General features: G+C 32.9%; 1 protein-coding gene and 1 pseudogene across 5 annotated transcripts in view; both read right to left on the reverse strand.

Moving 5' to 3' along the window:
* Window positions 1–21,214, reverse strand: part of IFT74 (intraflagellar transport 74) — a 186,074-nt gene that overhangs the window by 80,088 nt on the left and 84,772 nt on the right. For all 5 annotated transcript variants that reach the window (XM_051961493.1, XM_051961502.1, XM_051961486.1 and 2 more), the window contains 4 exons: window positions 16,834–16,972; window positions 14,069–14,131; window positions 11,087–11,230; window positions 9,174–9,214 (listed from right to left, as the gene is read on the reverse strand). In XM_051961493.1, the coding sequence (XP_051817453.1) occupies window positions 9,174–9,214; window positions 11,087–11,230; window positions 14,069–14,131; window positions 16,834–16,972 (387 nt within the window). The remainder of the gene's footprint in view (window positions 1–9,173; window positions 9,215–11,086; window positions 11,231–14,068; window positions 14,132–16,833; window positions 16,973–21,214) is intronic.
* On the reverse strand, window positions 2,315–3,702 carry LOC127538086 (U2 small nuclear ribonucleoprotein A'-like; annotated as a pseudogene).

Raw genomic sequence — 21,214 nt, forward strand, 5'->3', positions numbered from 1 at the left:
TCAATTTATCTTTTTTTGCATCTAGAAACAATACTGCCCAAAATGTTTTACCAGACTTCTTTATGATTCTTTGAGAAAAATGTTTAGTAAGAGCCATTTATTTATAATAACAGCATGATTTAGAACAATGACCTCCCAAAGTGTAGCATGATTAAGGAGTGTGCCAAAAACCAGTAGGAGAACAAGGGAAAACATGTATCCTACTCTCTTGCTATATATCTAATTGAGGAATTTATGTCCAGTACATCAGCCCTTCATTATTATTTAATCTACTTGATCCCTTCTGTACTAAACATCAGCCACAAAGGGCAGTTAAAAACCTAATTACAACTCAAGCACCCATAAATTACAGTAGTTATTCAGGTGCCACTACTACTAGCATAATCGGTCTCTACTTCCCAGGATACCACACAGCAGCAGCTGTACCTTGGAAGGTATAAGAGCTTTGCTTGGAAGGTATACTTGTCCCAAGTAATTACCCAGAGAAAGTATTCCATCCAATCTATTCTTATTATAATTGGTAGAGTGAATCCCACTAGATGAAAAAGTATCAACTGGTTGTGAGATATATATATATATATATCTCACAACCAGTTGATATATATATATATATATATATATATATATATATCTTCCATTACATTATCTTATCATATGCAGATTACATGACATTATCTTACCCCCAAATCTATTTTTCTTCCAAACTCCCCTATTTCTGTTAGAGGGCACCACCATCCTCCCCATCACCTATGTTCACAATTTTTCATGCAAGCCACATATTCAATTGTCAAATACTACCACCATAATGCTCTCATTTATCTACTTCTCCCTATCCAAACCACCACCACTCCAGATCAATTCCTCTTCTTACCTGGCCTGTGAAAGTGGCCTCCTAACTGATCCCTCTGCCTCAAGTCTCTCCCTTTTTCAATGCATCTTCCTACTCAACCAATCCTAGTGATTCTATATTGAGTCTAACATTTGGCATTTTAAAGCCTTTTGGCATTTAAAAGCTTTTTGAAACTTAGACCCAAACTGTTCTTTACAAATCTTATTATATGTTACTCCCTCATCCTGACCTTTATGGTCCAAACAAACTGACTTTAAAGCTATTCTTCACACATACAAAAACAAAAAAATTACTCAAATATTAACAGCAACAAGGGCTGCAAGCAAGCTAAGTGGCACAGTGGATAGAGCACCAGCCCTGAAGTCAGGAGAACCTGAATTCAAATCTGACTTCAGACACTTAACACTTTCTAACTATGTGATCCTGGGCAAGTCATTTAATTCCAATTGCCTCAGCAAAAAAAAAAAATAATAATAATAATAATTGATAGCAACATAATAAAAATATCATCCAACGTGACTCTTTCCAACAATGAGATGACTGATGCCATTTTCAATGATCTTGTGATGAAGAGAGCCATCTATACTCAGAGGACTGTAGGAAATGAATGTGGATCACAACATAACATTCTCACTTTTTCTTATTGTTTGCTTGCATTTTGTTTTCTTATTCAGTTTCTTTCCTTTTTGATCTGATTTTTCTTGTGCAACAAAAGAATTGTATAAATATATTTACACATATTAGATTTAACATATTTAACATGTTTAACATATTGGATTGCTTGCCATCTAGGGGAAAGGGTGAGGGGAAGGAAGGGAAAATCTGGAACACAAGGCTATGCAAAGATCAATGTAGAAAAGTTATCCATGCATATGTTTTGAAAATAAAAAATAATATCATCCATTAAAAAGAACCACATTTAAAAAGGAAGGAATTTACATAAAATGTTTTTTACTAAATTAAAATTAGAGATAACTAATTTTTTAGTTTTTGTAATATGTATGTTGAATATCTATAAACATATAAGCTAGGCTTGCTGAAAAGCTATTACATTTACTGAACATCACAACCTATTATCTAATTATTATACTATGTATCTTTAAAAAAATTTTAAACAAAAAAAGAAAATAATTACTATGTGCACAGCAGAACATAAATGAGGATTCAAAATAAAAAACAATAAATTTCCATTTCAAGAAAGCTTATATAATACTACCCACTGTGTTCATAGCTGTCTAACTTTACCTCTTTGTAGGTCCTCTTTTCTCTGCTGTGCACTTTTTATTTTATTCCACCCCCCTTTCTCCTCTACCCATCCCAACACTACAATTAAGCACAAATACATACATATACACATATATATGCACATATATAATGCATATAGTTATCTATAATCTTGATTTTATATATATGCATATGTATATATACACACACACATATACATTCATATGCAAGTATGTGTTTATTTCCACTTGTCCTCTGTTTCTCTGAAGATGGATAGCATTTTCCTCCATGAGTCCTAGTCTTGCACATTTTTCTAAATTCACCGGCTCATCATTTCCTGCACCACAATATTCCAACCTTATACTAATTATTTTAAGTTGTTTAAAACAATATTGATTATTATGGCTCATATGTAGTATAGTTTCCCTATTTTTCTCTTTTAATTAAATCTATTTTAATTTTAAATGTGAAATGAATACTGCTTTTTGACATGATACATACATAAAATAAAGATCAGGAAAAGAATCTCCTTGAATGCAACATATTATTGAATTCAAATTTTGAATCTACTGTTTCCATTTTATTTTTTATTTTATTTTATTTTTCTATCATAGAAAAGATTTTATTCAATTTCAAAATGTAGATTAAAAATTTACATGGGCATTTTCAAGCATTTCAGTAATGCTTCAGAATTCTACTCTGCTGTAAGGAACAAGTATATTAACCTATTCCATGTCAATTTCTCCTCCCCTCCCAAACCCCCAAACAATCAAAAAAACCAAAAAACAAAAACAAAAAAAACCCTCTTGGTGTAAGAGGCACTGACATTCTACATATACTCCAAAGGCTGAATACAAAATTCAAGATCTATTAGCAACTGTGTCTTCTTCCATCTCTTCTTCACCATCATCGGTGGGTCCTGATTTGCGTTCTCTGCCAGGTATCTGACCAGACTGTAACAATCCCTTCAGTCGCTCCACCTCAGCTAATTTAGATGCATTAGCAATAGCATTCTTAATTGCTTCTACAGCACCTGGAGATGGCCCACCTTTCTTTTTATCAGTTGGTAAACCAGCACCTGGATTAAAAGTTTTGATTCTCCTGGCAATATCCTTTGCAAGCTGTGCACTCCATTTGCCCTTGAACATTTTCTCTGCCTCCTGACGCTCTTTTAGTTTCACTTTCTGAAAATCCAATACTCTGACTTGTGGGACTTTATGGATTACATACAGTTGATAATGTTTCTTATTTGTTACAGGATTTCTCAAAATACTCAGGTAAGTCAGTGATTTGAGAGTTGACAAAGGATCCAGATCACCCAATTCCACAATACTATTGTTGGTAAGAATAAGTTCTCTCAGACTAGGCAAGGCCTGATCCAATCCCTCACCTATTCAGCATATTCTATTGTTATTCACTAATAATGTTTTCAATCTTTTCAACAAGGGAAAACCATCCAACTTTCTGATTTCATTATTAGAGAAATCAATAGCATCAAATTAATCCAAGGTAGCACCCAAATTTTCAATTACAGGAATTTTGTATCCTCGTAGGTCCAGCTCCTGGTCTCGCACGGCGTTAGTGTCCTGAGCTGCCTGCTCGATGAGTTACGCAGTGACCTTCACCATCTTGTCGCCACAAGGTACACGGCACCGCTGAGAACGCTACTGTTTCCATTTTACAGGTGAATTCATCCATTTCACATTCTAATTTATAATTACTTGTTTATTTTGTTCCTTCCTAATTTCTTTACTATCATCATCCTATTCCCATCTTTCTTGACCTCTCTACTTTATTTCTACCCACTATCCCCCACCAGAATCTCTCCTTTATCCTTTCCTTCCAACCCTATCCTCATTTCTATCTAAATTTAGAAGATTTTAATTCCTTTCATATACATGTTGTTTCCTATTTATCCCATTCCCATTTATCTATATATATTCTTCTATACTCCATATCCTATTCACTCACCCTCTTATTTCTTTATAAATTTAGAAGACTTTTATTGACTTCAAACTCCTCCTAGAATCCCTTCCTTATCATTCCCCATCATATTCCTTTGCCTTATCTCTTTATGAATTTAGAATATTTTTATACTTTTTTAGATATATATACTTGTATACTTTCCCCTCTTTAACCCATTCCTGATGAGAATAAGGTTTTTGCCTCATTTGTATAAGATATTTGCTCCTTTTTAATCTCTCTCCACCCAAGTAGACAGACAAATAGGCAAATAGAGATAAAATCACTCCATCATACTCAACTCAGTCCAAGTTTTTCTTTCAAACTACCCAAATAAAAATGACAACCATAAAAGAAGTGGTAATATTTTCATATATTGTACATGATTGGGCTTTATTGAGTTCCTGATAATTGATCTTTAATATTTACTTTACATTTTTCCTAGATGTTACATGTTCAATTTTCCCTTAGGTTCTGCTGTTTTTGTCACAAATATCTGAAATTCTTTCAGTGTTGTGATTCATGGAAGTGCTGTTGGAATACATGGGAGCCACTTGACAATGGTTGCTGGAGATCCAACCCAGACCTGCAGAATGGATCTCCTCTTTTGAGAGGATGATAAGGAAACTGAGAGGCAGATGCTGCTCTCTGATCTCTCTGAGAGGCCGTTGCGTTGTCTGACTTCTCTCCTCTTCCCTCTGCCTCCAATTTTATCTCATTCCCAGTTCACAACACCTGTGTCAGCAAAGGCTGCTTTGCAACTCCTTCAGATGTTATGATCCACAGTTGTGGAGGTTCCCAAGAGAATTGACCTGTCCCTTAACAATTCTCCCATTTTTTGCTGTTATTTTCCCCCCATAGCTTGGTCCATACACTGAGAAATGCAAGCGGCACTATCACTTCTGGATGGTTGTAGCAGGTGTTGATCGAGGCAAACTTTCAAATGGAGAAGAGGACTGTAGTCAGAACAGGCAGTTAAGTCTCTCATCAGTCTCCTGGCTCAGCCCTTTAATGTATTGGCCCATTTAATTACCCCAACTAAAAAAGTCTTACCAGCGCTCTTCTTCCTTAACTCTGGAAGGATCCTTCTCATGAACAGCTCTGGATCTTCTTGAAATTCTTATGCTTCTTATACCTAACATTCTACATTCAGGTGCCATATGTTGTGATTCAAGGGAGAGCATGGGAGCCATCTGACAGTGGCTGCTGGAAATCCAACTCAGATCTGCAGAATAAATCTCCTCTTGTAAGAAGATGATACAAAGAGACTGAAAGGCAATTGCTATTCTCTGACCTATCTGACTGAGAGGCTGTTGTGTTGTCTGACCTCTCTCCTCTTTCCTCTGCTTCAAATTTATGTCATTCTCAGTCTGCAACACTGTGTCAGCAAAAGCTGCCTTGCAACTCCTTCAGATGTAGTGATCCACAGCTGTGAAGGTGGAGGCTCTCAGAGAATTGACCTGTCCTTAACCCCTAATGATTGGAAATCTATAGCTCCTTTAGAGAAGATCATAAGACACTGTACCACAATGGGCATAAATACCTTTTATACCCAGGCTATGATGCAGAACATGGGAAGACAGGGTCCCTCGTAGCAAGGGACTTCCAGAAAGACTCGTCAATGCTTTCAATATAGTAGGGCATTAGAAAGCTCAATATTGGCACAGAGACTCGGAGAAAACAGGACTGGAGGCTGGAGCCACTCTGAGAGACTTCAAGACAGACCATCGTGGTGGCTCTCCTACTTCCTCCACTGAAACAAAGACACCTTCTGGAGGCCTCTAGAAAACTAGCCAAACCCCAGATGAAGGAGACAGACTGTGAAGGAGAAAATAAAGAATTTGAATTTTATCCCTGGCTATTCTCGTGGTGATTACTCTGCTGAAATGAAGGCTGGTCCCAAGATCTCCAGAAAGCTAACCAGAACATTACATTTCAGTTCATTAAATGTTCTTTTTTTTTTTTTTCATTCAGAATTATACTTAACTTTGATGGTTAAGTTACCCTTGGTTATAACTCCAGCTCTTTTACTTTAGAAAATGTATATTAAGACTTACAATCCAATATAATAACTGCTAGGTCTTGTATAATTCTTATATTTAAATTTTTTTTTCTTGTTGCTTCCAACATTTTCTCTTTGTCCTAGGAGCCTTGAAGCTTGACTATGATATTCCTGTAAGTTTTCCTAGAGGTGTGTATCTTTTAATAAGAATTAGCTAAAAGAAAACAAAAATTTGCCTGTTTGATTAGCTACACTGATTAAATTAACTGAATATTAAATACTAATAGTAAAGTAATCTAATTTATAAACATTTTTCAAGTGCCTATTATGTGCCAGGCATCGTGCTAAGTGCCAGGAATACAAAGAAAGCTAGATTAAGAAGGGCTTTGAATACCAAACAGAGCATTTTATTTCTGATCCTGGAGGCAACTGGGAGCCTCTGAAGTTTACTGAGTATGGAGTTGGGTGATATGGTTAAACCTGCACTTTGTTTTCCTTTTTTTTTCATTATAGTTTTTTATATACAAAACATATGCATGGGTATTTTCAACATTGACCCTTGCAAAACCTTCTGTTCCAACTTTTCCCCTCCTTCCTCCCACCCTCTTCCCTACATGGCAGGTAGTCCTATACATTAAAAGACAGCCCCTGACATTTAAGAGCTTACAGTCTAATGAGGAAGACAACAATATTTACAAGGCAGACTATGTACAGGTTAAATAGAAAATAATTAAGAGATGGAAGGCACTAGACTTAAGAGAAGTTGAAAAAGGCTTCCTGTAAAAGATGGAATGGGAGGAAGAGCATTTCAGGGAAAAGGGGATAGCCGGGAAAAGGGAATAGCCAGAAAAAGTATCTGGAGCTGAGAATGGAATGTCTTACTTATGGAACAACTAAGAGACCAGTGTCACTGGGTGGAAGAGTAAAATATAAGACTGGAAAGCTAGATTAAGAAGGGCTTTGAATACCAAACAGAGCATTTTATTTCTGATCCTGGAGGCAACTGGGAGCCTCTGAAGTTTACTGAGTATGGAGTTGGGTGACATGGTTAAATCTGCACTTTGTTTTCCTTTTTTTTTCATTATGGTTTTTTATATACAAAACATATGCATGGGTATTTTCAACATTGACCCTTGCAAAACCTTCTGTTCCAACTCTTCCCCTCCTTCCTCCCACCCTCTCCCCTACATGGCAGGTAGTCCCATACATTAAACCTGCACTTTCAGAAAAATCACTTTAGTGACTCAATGTAAGATGGATTGAAATGGGACAGATATATCCACCAACAGGCTATTGCAGTAAGTAAAGCATGAGGTGATGAAGCCTGAGCTAGAGTGGTATCAAAATAAAGACAGAAGCATATAAGAAATGTTTGCAAAGGTGAAACTGACTGACCTTGGCAATAGAGTGGGTATAGGGATAGGATAGTTCCAATATGTGCTCTGGTTACTTATAAATTACATAAGTTTGAATTTGAATATTTGGGTTTTAATAATTTTCATGGTAGAAAAAAGCATATTATTCACAGCACTTACTTGATACTCATTTTTAATCCAATCAATTATAAAAAAGTTTTAGTTATATTTATTCCAATGTCAGTCAGTTATTCTTACAAATTCAAAGGTGTTGCATTTTAAAATCTGTAACAAGTAGATTAAAAATCAAGTAAAATTCTTAATTTGGAAGATTTTTAAATATGTCAGAATTATTCTAAGTTTTAAAGTGTATGGATATAAGAATTAGTATAAGTAACACATTTAACTTTGGGCAACAAAATCACCTACCAGTAGAAACATTCCTAATATCCATTGCCCAGAAGTTCTTTCCTTTACAAGTTTCTTTCAAAAAGAACTGCTTTTTCAATATTTTTTTCTTGACAGCCCAGATAGACAGGCAAATGAAGCCAATCAATAAAGCCCAAAGCCATTCTCTGGTGGATGGTTTATCAAAAGATATGAACAAGTATCATGAAAATCGAACTCTATTCAACACTAGATAAAGGCTCTCCTAATGATTTTCAGTAAGAGAAATGCCAATCAGTGTAACCCTGAGATTGGCAAAGATGACAAAAAATGGGGAGGGTCAATTTTTAGGGGAGTGGTGGTAGAAAGACAGATATACTCATATGACTTATTTCATGAATTTAGATATCCCTTTAAATTACAAAAAATTTTTAACACAACCCAACATTATGTATAGCTACTAATTTATAAATCTACTAAAACAAATTTATCCTATCTACTAATTTATAAATTATACACAAATTCATACTAGTACTAATAATTATCTACATTATAAAACTTACAAAGAATAAAAATTTTAAGGGGATAGGATGAAAATGAAATAATATTCAATCCTAAAATCAATACAGAGCCAGGAGTTAAAGTTATCAAAACAGAACTTTTAGGAAAACTAATTTAGAAGCTACATAAAGCAAAGTCATCAAACACAAAGGCTGAAAGGCCACAAGAGGCCTGCAACATTTCTAAATGGGACTTGAACAACATTAAAATGTAATTTGTAAATAAATTTAACAAAATAAATAAAAATACAATAAAATATAGATGACGCATAGCTTTCTCAATATATGAAAGAAAATAATGAATTATATTTTTGATGCCTTGAGTTTTAGAAAATTACTAAAAATAAAGATAAAAATGTCCAATAAACAATTCATGATGCAGGACTAGATTTAAAGAGAGAGATTAGGTCTGGATATAAAGATTTAAAAGTCACTTGCATAGAAATAATAATTAAACTAATGGAATACAAGAAAATCACCAAGTGAGAGAAGAAAGAATGGCCCTAGATAGAGTTCTGGGGTACACCTATAAAAGGAGACTGAGCACATTCAATTAAAGAGGCAGGAGGAAAACCAAAAGAGACAAATGTCATGATAACTTAATAATAATACAGTAATAATAATCATATAGCCCTATAAGATTTGAAAAGTTCTTTATAAATATTATTTGTGTATTATTTGATAAAATAACCTTAAGAGGTAGATGCTATTATTATCCCCATTCTACAAATGAGAAAACTGAAGCAAATAGAGATTAAATAACTTGCCCAGGGTCATAAAGAGTGTTTAAAAAATAAAGGATAAGAAATAGATATAAGGAAAATGATTCTTACTGTCTCTCCATGCCTGCTATTTCTTGATTATCTTCTTTAACCTATAAATAATACAAAAAATAGTATAAATAGAGTGAGTGAATGGAATGAGTAAATAACAAAATAAAGGAAAAAATCAAAGTGGTCAAGCATAAAAAAGTTTCCCCAATACAGTACATTGAACTGAAATGTTTAAGTGTCAGAGTTACCTTTTTTGAAAACTTTTCATTCAGAAAAATCCAATTTATTGATTTCAAAGGGGAAAAACAGAAAAGGAACCATTCCCAGGTTTCTCTTTTGTCTTTACATAAGAGGTATGAACTAAATACACCTGAAGCTTTCTTCTTAGTACTGCTAAGGAGTAGGGCCCTAAGATAGTTGAAGTTTTTTGTTGCTATTAAAAATATATTTCCAATTATATAGAAAGACAATTTTTAGCATTCATTTTCACAGTTCTGAGTTGTAAAACCTATTTCCATATTAGTTATAGTTGCACAAGGAAAAACAGATTAAAAGGAAAAAAAATTATGAAAAAAAAAAAGAAACCCAAAAAGTAAAAACAGTATGCTTTGATCTGTATTCAAAGTTCATCAGTTCTTTTTTCTGAACGTAAGACAACATTTTCCATCATGAGTTTTCTGTAATTGTCTTGGATCACTGTATTATGGAGAAGAGCTAGGTCATTCCCAGTTGATCATCACATAACTTTGCTGTTACACTGTACAAAATTCTACTAGTTTCGTTCATGTCATTTGGCCTCAGTTCATACAAGTCTTTCTAAATTTTTCTGAGATCACCTCCTTATCATTTTCTTATTACATAACAGTGCTCCATTATATTTATTCATAAACCACAGCTGTTCAGCCAATTCCCAATTGATGGGGATACCTCAATTTCCATTTTTTTCCTACCACAAAAATAGCTGCTATACATATTTTTGTACACATGTGTCCTTTTCCCATTTTTATGATCCCTTTGGCATACAGACCTAGTATCATTTTTATTATAATGGTTAGGCTTATTATGAACACGATATTTTCCAATTGTTTATATGTCTTAATCTGTATGAAAAGTGTTTTGTAATTGTGTTCACATAGTTTTTGGATTTGTCTTGATAGATAAGACTCTCAATTATTTTATACTATAAATACTGAGGCAAAATGAAGCAAGCAGAAATAGGAAAACAACATATACAATGACTACAACAATGGAAATGGAAATGACAACTAGTGAAATTGAATTATGAGAAATTATATTTGTGACCAAGCTTGCTCCAAAGAAAATATATGAGAATATAACTCTCCCTACTCCTTTGTTGAGGTAAGGAACCATAGGTAAGAAATACTGAATAATGTTAAGACTTCTTTTGATATGTTTACTTTTATAGAACATTTTTTCTTCATTTTTTCATTTTTTTTTTTAATAAAGGATGGCAATTTCAAAGGCTTTAAAGGGAGACTATACTGAGAAAGATAAGTTATGTTAAAAAAAATCAATAAAATTTATTTTTATTTTTAGAATTATTATTTTTAGAAACATGCAAATATAAATTTGTATCTTGTAAAATGTTCATTAAAGGAGGATATTAAGGCTTACAAACAGTGAAGCAACTAGTGGAAACTATAAAACTATAAACTGGACGATATGGCTTATTGTAGCCACTAAAAATTACTTTTGATGTGGATAAAACTCCAAGAAAAGTCAATTTCAGCCAAAAAGTGACTTTTAAAAATCTATTTTGTCTTATTACCTATATCACACTGAGTTTAGATGGGCCTGTCTGTTAAAGGAAAGATATTCATTCAGTCTATTAACATAATAAACTAATTATTCATTAATCAGTATACAGCATAAACTTTTTGGCTTTCTTTCCAATTCTTCAGGCTAAAGATAAGACTTGTGACACAAAAAAAGTCATAAATATTTTTTCCTACTTGTTTAAGTAATCTCTCTCTCTCTTCCATTGGGGATCCCATGCTTTTGTCTTCTGCAATCATTTGATCTCGATGGGACTCCAATTCATAAAGTTTTTCATAAAGAAGTACAGCCTCCTGTTTTACCTGGGAATGCGCTATTTCCTACAGAGGAAAAAAAAAGGAACTACTTGTAGTTGGCACTAAAACAGGTTTTAGTTTTAATATAAGCTTTAAAAGAGTTTGTCACCAGCATCATGATTAATTATGATCAATATTTATTAAATGCCTACAAATATTTGGTAGATACTGTGCTACGTGCTAGAGAGAAAAATCTAGAGAGTGAAACAATTTGATTTTCAGAGTTCATATTCTAATGGATTTAAAAATATATTATGTAAAACCCAATTGTCAAACATGTAGACCCCATTAATCTAATAATCTAGTTCACAATTTGATCAGTGACCTCTTGCCCTAGCCTATGTATCTTGCAAGACTCCCATGATGAGAGCTGAACCAGGATGAAATGCAACTGGGAAATATTTAACAAAATGAAAATAGAAGATAGACAATACTATTATGTAGTTTTCTAAGTCAATATGTAATGAGTAGGGATCCTTATTTAAGGCTTCCCATTTCATTTTTATATCACTGATGTAGAATACCATAATTTGTATTTTTATGGGAATATTTATATGTGGTAATGTTAAACTAAGAATAAATATACCAACATTTTATTTATATTGAACAATATAAATAAATATAAACAATACCACAGCATATTCCTTAGATCTTTTTTTTTTAGCATGAATTCACAAGAGACTTTGTACTACCCTGTACAAATTGGTGTGTCTGGTTCTTCAATGCACCCATTTAAATGAAATGGGCATTTGAAAAGAAAATATATCTTCCCCCATAAAGTGATCACAAAGTTATTATTCTATGAGTAAACTTTCACCACTTAAGAATAACTTGTTCCTAAATTATATGTATCTTAGTTAAAGGGAAAAAAAAATTAAAAAAGGGATGTGATAAGAGAAATACTCTGTAATGAGGAAAATGCACATAAGTACATTGGTTTACAGGAACATAGAAACTGCAGATTATATTATTAAATTCTGTTAAAAATTATAATATGAATGTTAAACTTTTACTCAGTAAAAAAAAAACTGTCATATACAAAGTTTAAGAATTACAGAATAAGTTTATGAAGTAATCAGTGCTATAAAATTGCAAATGCCAATTTATATTGATAAGGTGAGTTCCCTCTTTTGGGAGATCTCTTAAATTATTGAGATAAAAAGTTAAATCCCATAGCAACTTATTTGTTTCCCTCTATATGGCACATTCACCTTTCTTACTCTGTTTTTGCTCATGCTATCCAATTCAGTAATTACTGAGTGTCTGCTATGTGGCTAGAATTATGCCACAAAAGTATTAAGTTGAAATGAATGAAATAATAGAGGTAACAGGTGCAGCAGATCATTTAATATCTTTAGCAACTAAATAAAGGAAAATGGTGGAAAGACAGAAGGAACAGCAGATTAAAATAAAGATTTTTTAATAAGCATAAGGGAAACCAGAGCATTTTAAAAGCATAAGTTATGGAGCTAATGAAGCAATAAACAGTAAAAATATTTAAAAAGGAGTAGGATCAGGAATATACTCTCAGTAGTCCTAATTCTCAGGATCTAGAACTTAACTGAAATAATTAAGTTTTAGGAGAAAAGTAAGAGTGGAAGAAATTAGAATACTACTGAGTTATCCCTTTGATTTAATGTCCTTCTCCCTCTGCCTCCGTGCCTATCAAATTCTATCCTTCTTACATAACCTAGTGAAAGTTCAATGTTAGGAAGGACTATGTTTTATACTTACATTGTAGCCCTATTGTAGTTAAAAACATATAAGCCACTGAAGAAATATTTGTTAATTGATATATTTCACAATCTTTATGAACTTAGTAATAATTGGAGTCTTATGTCTTATTTAGATGGGAAGTACTGAAAACATTTCTTAACATATATGGCACACCTTTAAAGGCAACATTTGGTAGAGAACAAATGTAGTAAGAGCTGGGTTTAAGTCCCTTGACATGTAATGACCGTATAACTCGGCCTAAGTTACTTAACCTCTCAGTGTCCTAGGCAATTTTCTAAGACTATAAGTTACAGATCTATATTAGTAAGGGGAGTTTCCTCATAGGAAATTCCTACTCTAATGAAATTAAGAGAACTAGATCAAAAAAAAAAAAAAAAAAAAAAAAAAAAGAGTTATCTTCTATGGAAGAACACTGACAGATTTAAAAAAAAAAGTGACCATACTGCTGTAACTAGAACTCTTGATATAGGACTTATGTTATATGGGACTCAAGTGAGTCAATGTAGTGATCCTGATTCTTGACTAAGGTATATTTCTGTTATGTCCTAACACTTGCACATAGTCTATACTAATTTACTACATGGAAGTTATCAGCTTTTAATTATATTGAATATGTGAAAATAAATAGGTAAATTAAAGTCAAGATATAATTTTATGAATTCTCACATTTAATTCAATACCTAGCAATTAGATGAAGATAGTTCTGCCAATTAAAAACACCTATACTTTTGTCAGTTGCCTGTTTAAAAAGAAAACTGGAAAAAGCAGATGGATACTGAAGTATAATCTTAGAGATTAAGATAGGAGAAAAAGAAAAGCATGCAAGGTTGGAATTAAGTAGCATTCACTGTTCTTAAATTAATATTGTGTTGATGTACAGAAGGAATTTTCAAAGAAGAAAAAAAACTTCCTTCCCCAATTAGAATATTCATGATCTTGAGCTAAGAATAGAATTGCTGAATTATTTCAAATCACTAACTTAACAAATTTGAAATTTTATGTACCAGGAATGTAAAGGGCTATGGGTCCCATTAACCTAATTTGTAACCTAATCACAATTTGATCAGGCCCAATTATCTTATGTATTTGGGTAGTAATAGAGCTTTTATTTAATTCCATACATACAGTTTCCAGACCTTCTTTCTTCATATTCAATGAGTCTAATTCCTGCTGAAGTGTATCTAATTCCTAGATAAAAGAGAAAAAATGTCAAGAGTTATGTGAACCAAGTATAGAAATAAGAAACAACTTATTTCTATATATTTCAAAATTATAGTTATTAACCTGAAGTAAAAAATCCAAGATCTGAAGCTGTAAGAGATCCCAGAGGTCATCTAATACAAAAATCTCATTTTACAGATGGAAAATGAGGCCTTCAGAGGTGAAATTATTTGCCCAAGGTCACAGAGATATTAAGTGCTAATGTTAGGATTTGAATTCAGGTTCTCTGACTCCAAATTCAGCTTTTTTTTCCATTGTATTTTTCTGCCTCCAATAACCATCAAAAATATATATATTGCTCAAAATTTCAGTATCTTATATTCCCATTTCCTTTATTCTATTCAAGAAAATTACATAGAGATAACATGTACATATGTATGTGTATATTTTGTTAAAGAGAAAAATTCTTACCAAAAAAAATCACTTTAAAAAACACTGGCTAAACTGTCAAATTTAACATTATTTTCACACTTAGCAGAATTACTAGACTTGTATATCTAATGACTTCCCAAAAAAACCCAAGCAAACCATAACTGATGTGGTTATGGAACCATATGATGTGGTTAGTGGCAGTGCAGAGAGTCAGGGAACCAAACGATGCAGTTAGAGAACCAAATGATGTGGTTAGTGGCAATGCAGAAAGTTGAGATGTGAGAATCCCATTCTGGTCAGCACAGGTTCAACGTGAAAGAATTCAAAAACCCGAAAAGTTTGATAGGCAAAAGAGAAGTTTATTGGCACTGAGAAGTCAGTCCTAGCAGAGAAATCCTGGCAGAGAGATAAACAGAGGTGTTAACATTGAGAAGAGAATTATCTTCACAGTAGGTAGAGGTCTTGACAGGCAGCTATGCCAAGGAGAAAGAAAAGTTCCTTTACAAGGCATGGTCCTGCTTTGGGCCTCTGCAAAGAAATGAGGCCAAAATTGTCCTTTAATAGGAAATCTGAGACTGAAGTTTCAACTGAATGAAATTACTTCAATGTTGTCACTGCCCCCAGGCCTAGATTTACAGTAGAATGAGACCACTCAAATTCAAGCTAAGTAGGAGTAGTCCTAATTTTCAACTCAATAGTCCCACACCAAGATAACAGAATGAAACCATTTTATCTTGACTCCCTTGGGCCTCTTCCAGAGGAGAGTTTCTTTTTTTTTTCTTTTTTTTTAAATTATAACTTTTTATTGACAGAACCCTGCCTGGTAATTTTTTTACAACATTATCCCTTGCACTCACTTCTGTTCTGACTTTTCCCCTCCCTTCCTTCACCCCCTCCCCCAGATGGCAAGCAGTCCTATACATGTTAAATGTACACTATATGTGTGCAGAACTGAACAGTTCTCTTATTGCACAGGAAGAATTGGATTCAGAAGGTAAAAATAACCTGGAAAGAAAAACAAAAATGCAAACAGTTTACATTCATTTTTTTCTTTGGGTGTAGCTGCTTCTGTATATTATTGATCAATTGAAACTGAGTTAGATCTTCTCTTTGTTGAAGAAATCCACTTCCATTAGAATATATCCAGAGGAGAGTTTCTCAAGAGTTCAAGGAGTTTCTCCCCCACAATAGTCAAAGGACAATTTCAGGATTCCCACCATCATAACTACTTAAGATCAGTGCTTGACAACAGTTTAATAAGTACTTTTTCATTCATTCATGCATTTATTCACCTCATAAGGTATAAATGGAGTACTGGAGCTTATATTAAGCCTTTGGCAATTAGTTAGAATTAATAAGAATTGTTGTATCTTCCTTTAAGGGCTATAAAGATGTAGTGTATTGATGATTTCAAAGCCTTGAAAGGAAAGATGATACATATGAAAGCTTTATGCCTTGTTACATGTTTGTACTGACATGCGCGAACGAAAGGGCAACAAAAGAATTATTGTGTCCATGTAATATGTATTAGATGGAATAAAGAGAATATTTGGATAAAAAATATAGAAAGAATGTGTGTGAATTTCAGAGGAAGAAAGATGCAGCAGTAAATAAAACTAAAGCAAAATACAATTTAGTAAAAATTAAGTTTTCTAGTACTACCACAGAATAATCCATTCTGGATTGTTACTGGATACCAAAACATCTTTCCAACTCTTTAAGTATAGCACATTAATGTTAAGAAACTCTTATTGTAGCTAGCTCTTTTTAGGCAGCAGAACTATTTTATTTTCTATCTTTTTATCAGCACATTTCTTCTTAGTTGTCAGTACTTCGCCATCCCTTCTAATCTCTACTTGTGCTGTAACACTGCCTCTTTTCCCTTTTATTTTTTCCATTTTTCTTTTTTCCTGTTTCTTCTGTCTATTCTCCTGTCGTTTTCACTATAAAAGATACAAATCTTTTATATATGAGTTATATGAATTATAATGAGATTACAATTATTCCTTTCCTCTTGATTTACAAATTGACCAATCCCTATGTGTTAAATATAATCCTTGTTTGTTTTAATTGCTGCCTCCAAGTGAAGAGCTGAGCTTTTGGATTTCAAAACACTGAATATTCTAAAAGTATAGTTTTATTATTCAATTGGATAACATACCATGGAAACATATAATTTAATGTATTTAATATCTAATGTGATGTATATATATTATGCATTTGTATGCATCATGCATATATATTAGTCAATTTAATGTATTTAATAATCCTAACTAAAATAAAGACAATGCTATTACCTGTAATAATTTTTCATTTGTAGTTTTCATCTCTATATACTTGACTTGTTTTTCAGGAGACATATTTTTAATAATGCCATCTGCTGCTTGTTTTTCTTGTTCAATTTCCTCTTCTACCCGCCTAATTTGTTTTTCTTTCCTGGAAAAAGAGAGGATATATTCTTTCTATCAAAGTGAACAGAATAGTTAAAATTAGCATTAAATGAACCTTCATCAACAAAAATATTCAGATAAAGTCTGATTCTAAGTAATTCAACAAAATTCTCTTTATCTCAGAAAATATTCAGATAAAGGTCCAATTCTAACAATCATTAAACCAACAAAAATTCTCTTTTATCTTTTGCAAAACTTGTATAATCCCCCCCAAATGACCTCTATCTGACCTTTTCTATTTCTGCCCCATTCCAAACTTCTTTCAATAAATGTACTCTTCATTCATTAGACAAGGAGGATAAAAGAACTTGACTAAAGCAGATATCTTCAGGAATATTACAAAGATTTTAATGAATTCCAAGAACCAAAAGCAATTAGCAAAATAAAATATTAAATTTCAACTTCACTGCTTAAATTCTTTAAACTTTTGAATGCACACATATGTTTAAAAATACATATATCACCACATATAGATAACATATTATGTAGATATGTATATGTGTGTGTTTCCAGCAACAGACATACCTACTCCAGCAACCATGTTATTCTTACCAAGCTAAATAATGATCAATATTAGGTGGTGGGGTGAATCCTATGAGGAATAGACCAATGAAAGAATCCAGAATAAGACCAATCAAAGTAAAGTGCCTCCCGCAAGGTACAACAATGGGTGGGAACCTAGCACTGGCACAAAATCTTAACTCAATAACTAAAGATAAAGTAAATCAAAGAAAACCCCAACAGTATAAAAACTACTGCAACTCAAGTAACAATTTCAATCTGACACTCAAAAGGAGAAAAAAAGATTTTCCACAAGGACTATATAAATATATAGAGAAATAAATGAGCAAAAGAAAAAAATGAAATAAAAGTTTCTTGAAGAAAAAAGCTAGAAGAAGAAGCATAAAAAAGAAAAGTGTTAGTGACAATTAGGAGGCTTAGTGGAGAAGCACTGATCCTGGAGACAGAAGAACCCAAGTTCAAATCTGGCCCCAAGCACTTTATTAGCAGTGTGACTCTAGGCAAGTCATATAAATCTATCTCATCAATTTAAAAAAACATAAAAATATAAAAAAAATTAAAAGAAAAAACTAAACTTAAGAAATGGATGCTCTGAAGACTAGATTAGAACAGAAAATAACAAATGGTCAGTCAAAAAGCATTTACAAAGTACTTATTAAGTACAAACAAAAATCAATCATCTACGATTGGAATACTGGAACAAAACCAAAAGACTGAAAAAAGTTGAAGGAAATAGAGGCTATCTGATTTGAAAAAAAAAAATTAGATCTGGAAAACAGAAAGAAAAAAAATTTAATAATCATTAGATTCTCAAAATCATGATAAAAAGAAAAGCACAGACAACATATTTCCTTGATAGAAAGAAAAGCATAGACAATATATTTCAAAAAATCATAAATTTAAATTGCAATCTATTAGAACCAGAGGGAAAAGAAAAGATAAAGACCTATCAATAATTTCCTGAAAGGAACACTAAAAGAAAAAGTTATAGTAATGTCACAGACAAAAATCCAGAACTCCCATGAAAAAAAATTTTAAATGCCATATTCAAAAAAGAGTTCATAATAATTTGATTTGGTCCATGGCTTCAATTATCTTTAAAGCAGATGATTCCCTTTTTCTTAAGAGAACAATACCAAAATGAATAGAAGATATCAGAGTAGGTAAAAAAAAATTCCAGACTCTCCAAATTTTCTCCAATAAAGTGACAGAACATTGCCTCAAAGTGAACACAGAGTAGCAGAAATAAATAAAAGTTGGGGTAAAAAAAAAAAAAAGTCTCCTAAGACAACTTAAGAGAACTTCAGGAAAGACCCTACACTTCCAGAGGCTCCATCTTAAAAAAAAAAAATAAACTCCTCCAGGTAAACTGCACTGAAGCAATAATAAGTACAGGGAGTAACTGGGATCAGGTAGGCTTTAGGAACTTTCATGTCACCAACAGGAGTCAGACTCTAAGCAAGGGAAAACTGAAGGACCCATTGCTGTCATGAATGGCACCAGGGCCAGCTTTGCTGAGCAGACATGGTCCCTGACTAAGGCTGTGGACAGGAAGAAGTGAGCATACACTCGGTAAATGTATTAGTAGAGATGAGACCCTGCTGGCTGGGGACTGTAATCCCCCTTTTGTTTTCAGCAGACAGGGGAGAGCTGAGGTTTATATCTGCTAGAAAGATTGCAGGGAGCAAAAAGTGTTTGCAGGACAGCACAGCTGGGGGCCCTAGCCATCATGTGGGTATAGGAAGGAATGCCTAAAATTAGGCCCCTGAACAGAGCTGAAAAAATAACAATAAGAAAGACATGCGGCCTGGGGCACCATTCCTTAAAGCTCATAACAATAATAAACAGCTAAAAATAAAAAATTTTTAAAAATGAATAAGCAAAGGAGAAAATATCCAATCACAGACAGCTTCTATGAAATACAGAAGATCTGTGTATATTTAGAGGAAGATAGTGAAGTTTAAAAAGCCACTCCTTACTCAATGAGAAATATTAAATGGTCACAAGTCCAAAAAGAGTTCTTAGAGAGACTTCAAAAACCAAATAAGAGAAGTTAAGGAAAAATAGGGGAAAAATAACAATCCAAGAAAATTATGAGAAATCAACCATTTGGAAAAAGAGATACAAATGCTTAAGGAAAAAAAAGTTGATTCCCTGAAAACTAGAACTGGGCAAGGTGAAGCTAATAATGTTATAAGCCGCCAAGAAATAGTAAAATGAAAAATGAAAAAATAGGAGAAAATATGAAATATCTTATTAGAAAAAGAACTGATCTGGAGAATAGATCAAGGAGAGATAATATAAGTATTGTGAAACTACCTAAAAGTTACAACCAAAAAGTCTTGATACAATATTAGAAGAAATTAACAAAGAAAATTGTCCTAAGATTTTAGAATGAGAAAGTAATCATCATCATTATCGTCATCATCATCTACTGATCACCACCTAAAAGAGACCCCAAGATGAAAACTTACAGAATTTCATAGTCAAATTTCAAAGCTCCAAGGTTAAGGAGAAAATACTGCAATCAGCAAGGAAAAAAAAAACAAAAAACAAATCAAAACTATTTAAATATAGTCAGATCTACAATTGGGATCACACAAGACCAATGGGCAGATGGAAGGAAGGACACATTTAATGAACTGAAAGATTTTCAGGTATTTGTGATATAAAGATCAGAATTTAATGGAAAATTTGATTTAAAAGATTCAGGAGAAACATAAAGTAAACATTAAAGACTAATTATAAAGAACTTAAGGCCAAACTGTTTACTTCTTACATGTAAAAATGTTATCAGTATTCTTAAGAATATCATCATTATTTGGTTAGTTTGAAAGAAAGGCTTGGGCAGAACTGAGTAAGATGGGTTGATTCTAAAAAATAAAATTGGATAAGGTGAAGTAAAAGAGAACAATTATTTCATAAATGAGGAGTGAGAGGAAGAATGAATGTAGAAGAAGCAAGTGAAAGAGGAGGGTTAGTCGTGTTGGAACCTTACTCTCATCATTAAAGAGGGAATAGCATATACATCCAGAAGAGCCTAAAAACCTTGTAAAATTATAAATAAAACCAAAACAGCCAAAATTACAAGTAAAGCAGGAAATGAGGGAAAATTTTTTATAGCTTTTTCTTTTAAAGGCCTCTTTTCTCAATTTCATAGAGCTATTTCCCAATTGATAAATGGTCAAAGGACCTGAACAGGCAGTTTTCAGAAAAAAAGACTATGAAAAAAGCTACATCACTAACAATTATAAAATGCAAATATAAATCAAAATAACTGAGATAAAATAACCTCACACCTATTAAATTGGCTAACATGACAAAAAAAAAAAAAAAAAAAAAAAAAACCCCGACAAATCCTGGAGGTGGTGTGGAGAAACTGGGACTACATTACTGATGGAATTGTGAACTGGCTTAACCATTTTGGAGAACAATTATGAAACTATGCCCAAATTAACCCAAAGAGATGAGAAAAACGGGAAAAGGACCTATATGTACAAAAATATCCATAGCAGCTCTTTTGTGGTGGCAAAGAATTAGAAAATGAGAAGTATGCGATCAATTGAGGAATGGTCAAATGAGTTATGGCATATGATTGCAATAGAATATTATTGTTCTATAAGAAATGGCAAGTAGGATGATTTTAGGAAAAAAACTGGGAAGACTTAACAAGAATTGATGCAAAGTGAAATAAACAGAACTAGCA

The sequence above is a fragment of the Antechinus flavipes genome, chromosome 1 (assembly GCF_016432865.1).
Source record: "Antechinus flavipes isolate AdamAnt ecotype Samford, QLD, Australia chromosome 1, AdamAnt_v2, whole genome shotgun sequence".
Taxonomy (NCBI): domain Eukaryota; kingdom Metazoa; phylum Chordata; class Mammalia; order Dasyuromorphia; family Dasyuridae; genus Antechinus; species Antechinus flavipes.